At 42.3% G+C, this 8,789-nt stretch overlaps 1 protein-coding gene across 1 annotated transcript in view; it reads left to right on the forward strand.

The window, feature by feature from the left end:
- Nucleotides 1-8,789, forward strand: part of Slc35f4 (solute carrier family 35 member F4) — a 226,852-nt gene that overhangs the window by 211,255 nt on the left and 6,808 nt on the right. The window contains exons 4-5 of the mRNA XM_026783271.1: nucleotides 1,704-1,923; nucleotides 7,432-7,557. Of these exons, the coding sequence (XP_026639072.1) occupies nucleotides 1,704-1,923; nucleotides 7,432-7,557 (346 nt within the window). The remainder of the gene's footprint in view (nucleotides 1-1,703; nucleotides 1,924-7,431; nucleotides 7,558-8,789) is intronic.

The following is an 8,789-nucleotide window of genomic DNA, read 5'->3' on the forward strand; positions in this document are numbered from 1 at the left end:
CTCCCAGGGCCTTCGGGGCTGAACAGAGAGAGATGAGCTAGTGTGCGAGACTGAACACACAATCCTCCCAGAGCGCTGGATATTTTTTTTCTTCTGAGTAGTGTGAAAGAATTTCATGTTTTTTTTTCTTAACACTAACATCAAAGGAATTTTCAACAAAGTATCAAATCTGGGTGATAAAACATGTCCCCTCAGCAGTGGACTTTGATGAATCCGTTGTTCCAATTAAATACTGCCGGAATTCGAGTGCCCCGGGTGCATTTGAAATTTGCAGAGAAAAAAGTTTTCACTATAGTTTTAACAAGAATGCTTCGTTAGTTCAAAAAAAAAAATCTCTAGAAACAATGAGTTCGATTTGAAGAGACAGCAGTCTCTGATGAAATACAGTTAAAATACCATTTGGCATACAAAGGGTGCTCAGTGCCTAGGTAAATAGCTGATGTTATACAGGAGGGCTTGATTAGTTTATCACTTCCCCCAGCTTCCAGCTTCATTCCAAGCCATGCCACCTGTCAATGCCTCTTGTGCAGAAATTCTTCTCCCGTCACCCCGAGGGAGGCACACTGCTCATTGCTTCTTAGTGCACATCCGTTCTTTGGGTGTTCACATCTTTCAGTAGCCAGTGCTTACCCTAAATATAGCTTTACATGGGTCACCTAGCATTTGGCTATAGAAGGGGTCAGAGGAAGAGTTCTAATATCTACAACAGTAGTTACAGATGGAGCGCTAGGTGGCAGGGAGAGGGAGTGGGTGGAAAAGGAGACCAAGGAGAGGCTGGCTACCTAGGGCTGGTGACCAGCTAGAGAGGAACAGCCTTTGCTAAGAATCAGTCTCAGGGCCACTTTGCCCAGGAGCCTCTCTCTCCTCGCTGTAGAACTGTGTTTCTTCCCTGCCCTCCTGGCTTTCCTTGAGACTCTCACCCTGTGACTCTGGGTAAGAACCATCACAGGGCCAGGGATAAGAAGAAAAGAGAAACCGTTTAATAAGAAATGGGTTTCTTCATGGTTTTCCATGAATGTGTAGTTACAACGGCATCCACTGGTTGCGGATAAAAAATAAACCCGGACTCTCACTCTCTCTTAGTGTCTGACCAGGCAGATGTCCTACCCTACCAAGAGCAGACTTTGTGTCTGGTACAGTCTGGAAATGCTGCAGCTTGCCTGCTGTACAAAGCTGCCCCTTACTAGCACAAGCGGCTGAGAGCCCTTCTTGTTTCTGTGATACGTAAGACTTCTGTGTGCTCTCCCCAAGGCTTTGGCTTTAGGAATTGATTCCCATTGTTAAGGTTGCATCTCTGTCAAGTTAAAAGTTCCCTGTGGGAAATTTTGTTTTCCTTTCACGAAAACTCCCAGCTCACATGAAAGCCAACCCCCATGGGACACAGTGTGTGTGTGTGTGTGTGTGTGTGTGTGTGTGTGTGTGTGTGTGCGCGCGCGCGCGCACGCGCGCGCGCTTCAAAAGCAGCGGAATGCCTGGCCATCTCAGGAGACTATGATGGGGTCCTGCTCTGTGCTGAGCAGCTGTGGGCTGTTTTCAAGGACCCCCATGTACTTCCAGAAGCTCCCAGGTGACAAAGCTGGCTTCTGCACATTCTAGGGAGCCTACGCTGAAGGACCCCAGTGTTTGCGCTCTTGCCTAACAATGGGCATAGAGTCAGCCAGACAAGATAAGCACCTGTGCCTCACCCTCTTTTTCTTTCCTAGGGAATGCAGTCGGATTTTTGGTGAAGATGGCCTGACGCTGAAGCTTTTTCTTAAAAGAACTGCTCCTTTTTCTATTTTGTGGACTTTGACAAATTACCTGTATTTACTGGCTTTAAAGAAGCTGACGGCCACTGACGTCTCTGCTCTGTTCTGTTGCAACAAAGCCTTTGTCTTCTTGCTGTCCTGGATTGTGCTGAAAGACAGGTTCATGGGAGTGCGGGTAATGGCACGCTCAATTCCATGCGCATGCGCGGTGCCGCCCTGCTGCCTAAATCTTAACCACCGCGGCTGCTGTCCCATGGAGTGTCTCTAAAACGTCCCCTACCGATTCTGAGTACAAATTGAAATTTGAAGATGTGTTAGGAAAGCCCCGGCAGTGGCAGCATCATGAAAGGAGAAAGGGATGTTTCTACTGGGAAGTCAGTTGATCACAACAGTAGTCTGAACCCGACTGAGAAATTCAGTTCATTAGAATTAACTTCTAGAATTATTGTCACAATCAATTCCTGTCCTCAGCAAAGAGAGGTCTGAGAAAATAAGCCACAGTAAAGATTGGGATTTGCTTTTGTCAATCAGCATATTTTGGAACAACCCCCAACCTGTCCTTACCCAGATGGATCTAATTAATAATGGTGTAAGTAGATAAGATTACCAAACATTAATTAAAGTCACTGGTAATGGCACAGTGCTATTCAAAGTGGCTATATATCTAGCGTGACTAATCTAGGGATGGAAAGAAAAGCAACAACTTGTACTTTGGGGTACAAATCCTTAATTGAACTATGTTAAATGTGTACTACCACCACAGTTCTGAGTCTCTCCCTTTTAGTAGTGAGATGGAATTTTAAATATAATTAAATATAAGTTTTGTGTGTTTATTCCATGTTAGAAAGAGATTTCTCAAAAACTATGGAGGATTTTAGGAGCTGGACCCCATTCCTGTCTGACACGTTCTAATCCATAGCAAGCCACTAATACTTGGCAAGGAAACCCACACAAGGAGCCTTCGTTTCTGAAGTATCAAGATTGTGTAATCTATGCCTTTCTGGAAAAGCTGTCCAAGATTGGGTTTGAAATGTATTTTTCTCCCCAAATATTGTTCTAGTTGACAATATGCCTAGGTCCTTGACTGTTTCCAAATGCTGAAGTTAACATCTATAGAGACACAAAGTGCCCAGTGGACACTGAATGAAAACAAATGTCTATGGAGAGACACAGTGCCTGAGAACCAGCCACTAAAGCCACTTTCACTTTAAAGGGAAATTAAGAGCCAGGGGCACTGGTGCTGACTACAGTAGAGGCTGAAAAAGGAGGTACACACTGCAGACCAGGAGTTCAAGACCAGCCGTTGAATAGAAAGACTCCATGTCTTTAGGGGGAAAAAGAGAGAAAAACAAAACAAAGCAAAAAAAAAAAAGTTACAAAATTTCTAATTGTGTTTGAGAGATATTACCCAGAAATTCAAAGTGGAAACTTGACCTGAACAGTGAAAAGATAGACTTCATAAGAAATAAAATAAAATACTCTTTCTTCTTCCCTTTTTTCTTTATTTCTCTTTTTAGAATGCACATACTCCACTGAATAACCTCATATTTACATCCAAAGGGCCCAGGGATGTGTATTTATAGCAGAAGTACTGTTGTGGACTGTCACTATGAGGAAGTTTGACAAACCCATGTGGATCAGGGACCCTTCCTGCCCTGTTCACTGTGCCATCCAGGAAAGGCTACCTCTGTTTTTAGGCCCCATGCAATGTTCAAATGTGAGCACTTGCTTTAAAATCAACTATTTTCAGGTGGCAACAGCAAAATGTTAAGCTAAGTATAGGGACCCTCATGCAGTTCCCATTTAGCTACCTTGATCATATTCATCAAGTCAGCCGCCAGTGTTTGCAGCACTAGAATAACATAGAACACAAAGTCCAACCTTAGCTGCTACTTGAAGATTTAATCCACTTTATTAGTAATGATCATAAAAGAGAGAGATTGTCTTAGATAACTAGGGTAAGTTCTAAACCCAAAACTCGGGTGTCATATCCCTGTGAGAGACTCTGAGGAGAGGACACCCTGACTCCATAGAGGATGGAGAAATGGGGTCACGTGGCAGGGACTGGATTCTCTCTTAAACTTGCCTTTGGGAGTATAGCCTTGCAAAAGTCTGAATTCCGGGCCTCCAGGTCTGAGTAATTCTGGAAACCATTTAAGAATGGGTATCAGAGAATGAGATGACAAGGAGAATCAGATCCTGTGGCTTTACGGGGGGCTGCACAAAAAAGGGGAAATATAAAGACACAGGAAAACACAAGCAGCCAAAGTCCAGATGCTCCTCTTGACTTTAATGGGTTTTTTGTTTGTTTGTTTTTGTTTTTATTTTCTTTTTGAAAAGTAAAAGAAGTCTTATCCTCCTTCAGGACTGCAGATGGTATTTAGCATAACAGGCTTCAGAAACGGGGCTCAAATGGCTTCACAGCCCCTGAAAGTTAATGCCCATAACTCTGAAGGATGGCTTGCAAAGAAGAGAGTTGACTCAGGGCTGTGTCACTGGGCTGGCATGAGCACCAGATGTGCTCAGTTCAAGTAGTCACACTGTCTATAACAGAACAGAGAACTCTGGGATGTTATAAATGGCAGCACAGACAGTTTTGTGGTCACAGTGGTGACTAACGTTGTCACCCAAATCAGATAATGATGACCACAGTTTTACTCGTCTTACTTAGATGCTTATAGTTGGTTAGGAAACTGAATCCAGAATAATCTGTAAGAAAAATCATGCTTTTCTAAAGCCAAACATGTAACCCCACTAGATATTTCATTTTTGGGGCAAAGAAAGTTTTCAGGGGAGGTAGAGTGTCACGGTTTTCCTGGATGTTCAACATGAGTGTGTGGAAGAGCTTTAAGATGTAGGCTTCCTGGGACTTCCCGACTCATGCTAAGCAGAGTCCAGAAGGACTTCCCGACTCATGCTAAGAAGAGTCCTGTTAAATCAGTGTCCAAGCCTTTGAAGACTGATTCGGAAAATGGATGTGGCTTACATCTGTGCTTAGGGTGTTCGTTATATTAAGGTTTGGAGTGTTTACTCTTTGAAGTTTAAACCAGAGATACCAAGCAGAGCTGTTCTAGGGTCATCCAAGTGATGTCTCCAAATAGGCTTTCCAGCCAATGCATTCCTGCAGGCTCAGGATGGGCTGAGATCCATTCCTACCTTCCAGCTCTGTCCACCAGAAATACACCGAGAGTCTCTTAAAGAATGAGGTAGAGAATTTATCTATTCAGATTATTACAAATTTAAACTTAAAATATAGAAAAAGTTTATCTGCTCACTAGGAATGTACTATATGCCTTATAAATCAACCGCCCCTAGCATGGAGATGGGTTTTTCTAATCCCTCATAATACTCAGATTTTATGCTTTCAGAATTTAACGAAGAGTTGTCTGGCCCCCTAAGGGGAAAACCACCTCTCCCCATGCAAGCAATTGAAACAGATGCTGGTGTAATTGGCTTTCAATTCAAGTAGTTCAGGCGAATATTTTCACAAGCTCTTGAAGATGCTTGGTATGCCTATAATTTCCAATTGCTATGAAAATATGTCCTCTTTAGCCATATCCAAGTCTCATTTTGAGAAAACTCTTCATTCACATTTATTTTTTTTAACTCCTGGCTAATGAGGAAAGGGACGCTCCTACCTGTGCTTGTCTTGGAATTAACCATATCATCTGTTTAACAGTTCCTAGACAAGGGTTTTCTTTATTCGATTGTTGGGGCAGTGCTTTTTTCCCTAGTTCTCTTCATTCAGGAGAACTATATTTTATATATATATATATATATATATATGTATGTATGTATATGTATATATATACATATATATAATATACAGTGCCCTAAATACAATTATCTTATAAACACAGCTAACCATGCTCAAGTTCATTAGTATTAACACTGTTTTATTAACAATATTTGATCAAAAAATAGAACTGATGGTTGACTAGCAACATTTTAATCATCCAAGTTCAGTGTTCAGAAGGAAATCTGTTTCTGCACAGGAACATGTTAGGTGGTAAAGACGATATAAACACAAAATCAAATCAGAACGCAGCTGGCCAATATTCCTTTTCATTTCTCTGAAACGACACTGCCCCAAAATGGTTACATTCTATATGGCTGAGCAATAAATTCCAAATCAAAGCAAGTGATTACCTTCCAGAATGCTCAGATATAGATAACCTCCTCATGGGTTTACTTATCAGCCTATGACTTTTTATTTATAAACTGTCCCCAGTACTTTCCAATGTGTGTATTAATTCCTATACACACACACACACACACACACACACACACACACACGCGCGCGCGCGCACAGGGGCAGGTGTTAAGGAGAAAGCCAGGCAGCTAGCTTTTGCTCACCTCCCTGGTAGCTTGTAGTAATCTATCTCTAACATGTAGGGTCTGTTTTCAAGGGTTCCTCCTGGTTTTTATAAAAGACACTTAAACATAGAGCTGTCCTGATGCCACCATGGGCTTGCCAATGTGTAAATAACAAAAGCATCACCGGGTTGCCGCCACCAGGAGCATGCTCTGAACTGCCCTCGGGGTTTTACTTCATTTTGTATCATAATAATGCAATAATAGCATTCAAAATGACCCAAAACATCCCAAATGTGAAAAAGTACCTGCAAGAGGCACTGGTTTTGAAATACTCAGAACTGGGAGGCTGGAGGGATGGCTCCAAGGTCCCGAGCTCAGTTCCCAGCAACCACATGGTGTCTCACAACCATCTTGAATGAGACCTGGTGCCCTCTTCTGGTGTGCAGAGATACATGCAGACCAAACATTGTATACATAATAAATCAATCTTTAAAAAATGCTCAGAAGTTCATCTCCCTACTATTAAATCCCTTACAGAGTCTCATCTTGAATTTAAAGTCGGTGAGGAAATATTATGTTCCTACTACAGGGTGCTTATTTTACTGTTTGCTGTAACTTTAAGTGCTTTCCAGTGGGACAAGTTTGGGAAAAGGGATAAAGCAGGTGCAAGCACAGGGCGCTCCAAATGAGCTACTGAACAAACCCACACCACACTCCTGACAACAAACCATTTCAGCCTTGTCAAATTATTAGCATTTCTACTTGTTAAGTTAAGAATGCTCTAGCAAGGTGATAAAAATAAAAGGAAATTAAATTAAATTATCTTTCTGTGGTTTATTTTTTTAAAATCAATGAATTTGCATGTGAAGAAAGGGCGAAGAGGCCTCAGAGGGCATTCCAAGTGACTGATGCCCATTTAGCTCTCCCCGTCTATGTTGTTGAGAGGTCTTTCTGCCCTTCATCCAGGGCTTCCTCATCAAGTCTTGGTGATGTGGGCATGTTCAGAAACACACACTGGTCCTAGGAGCTAGTTAAGATGTATACGGAATTAGTAGGTGAAAATGCTTAGATGTGACTTCCTGCTAAATCCATTTTACCAACAAGGATATTAATCTCCAGGATTAATATTAAGATGAACAGTACAAGCTCAAAGTTCCCTTAATCAGCGCAGCTTTTCCTATTCTATGCCCGTGGCGTGAGCAGACTGGTCTCTTTGACACTACCCTTCTCAAATGTAAGCACTGATGACAGAAGAGGTAATTGGCCTTAAGGAAGTACTTAGCTGCTTTCGGGGGCTTGAATAGCTTGATCTGGGATGTAAATACATAATTTTTTTTTCTCTGCTTCTTTCCATTCTGTTTGACAGATAGTTGCCGCAATAATGGCAATTACGGGCATTGTCATGATGGCGTACGCAGACAATTTCCATGCTGATTCCATCATAGGTGTGGCATTTGCAGTGGGCTCAGCCTCTACATCTGCGTTATATAAGGTATGTCCGTGTCATCCTCTATAGTCAACTGTCCCTCATAGCTCAGGATGAAGACACAAAATAGGGAAGGGCAATGACAACCCTAAAAAAAATACAGGTGTGTTAAATAATAGTAACTAAGTTCCTTTTTGTTCAATACTTGTGTGGTAGGCATCTCACAGGAAATTTCACCGGTGTTGACATGTCCTTACTTACCATTGATCCTTATTCTACTTACTGGATGAAAGAATTGAAGCTTTAAAAGATTAACTCTCCAAGGTTGTAGTGAGGTAGCAAAGTTGGACTGGAGCCAACAATGCACCCCACCCCACCCCCAATCAGGCAGTTACAGCAAGAATGTAAGGAAAGCAACTCCTCTCTTCTCTATTATTTTTCACTTGGGTATATGGTAATTGTGCTAACTCCATGGAGGTATTAAAAATAATAAGCTGTCATTTGAGGGGATGCTATTTGCTACTAGGGAGGCCACACGATAAAGAACCCAAGGCATTAGCAAAATGAAGACACCATGCTCTGCTATGTGGACTTGTGTACTGTCTCCCCTGGATTCCCTGTCATCCAGGAAAATGTCACCAGGGTCACCGCACCTCACTTCAGAAGCAAGGTCTCTGACAGCAAATCTAAAAGGTTATTCTCCCAAAGCTCGGCTTCTTTAGAAGCCAACTTTCTGAGGAAAACTAAAGGGCAATGCCAATTTCACCTCTCTTCGAGTTTCAATAAGATGAATATCACAGATGAAACAAACTCTCTGGAAGATAGAAACAGCCCTCACTTCCCCTCCTGGAGGCTGGCTTCTTCACTACCACTGTGGCCCATGGACATTGACATATTTGGGGTCTGGGGAGGGGGGAGAAGGGAAATTGATTCTGACAGGCATTGACATTCATTTACCACGTGTGTCTAATTTGTTCTCCTATGGAAACTCCACTAAAATTGTTGATGAGATCAAAGACCAGCAAGATTGTCTTCTAAGGAAAAACACTAATACATTTATGAGGTTAAAAATCCAGACAGCACTGGAATGGCCGGGAAAGCAGGATGGCTATTCTGTAAAAAGAATCCTCCCGGCCAGAAAAGCGGGATGGCTATTCTATAGAGAATCCTCCGGTCAGGAAAGCAGGGTGGCTATTCTATAGAGATAATCCTCCCAGCCAGGAAAGCAGGGTGGCTATTCTATAGAGAATCTTCCCAGCCAGATCACAGGGTGGCTATTCTATAGAGAATCCTCCCAG

This window comes from Microtus ochrogaster, chromosome 17, assembly GCF_000317375.1.
Source record: "Microtus ochrogaster isolate Prairie Vole_2 chromosome 17, MicOch1.0, whole genome shotgun sequence".
In the NCBI taxonomy this organism is placed as follows: Eukaryota; Metazoa; Chordata; class Mammalia; order Rodentia; family Cricetidae; genus Microtus; species Microtus ochrogaster.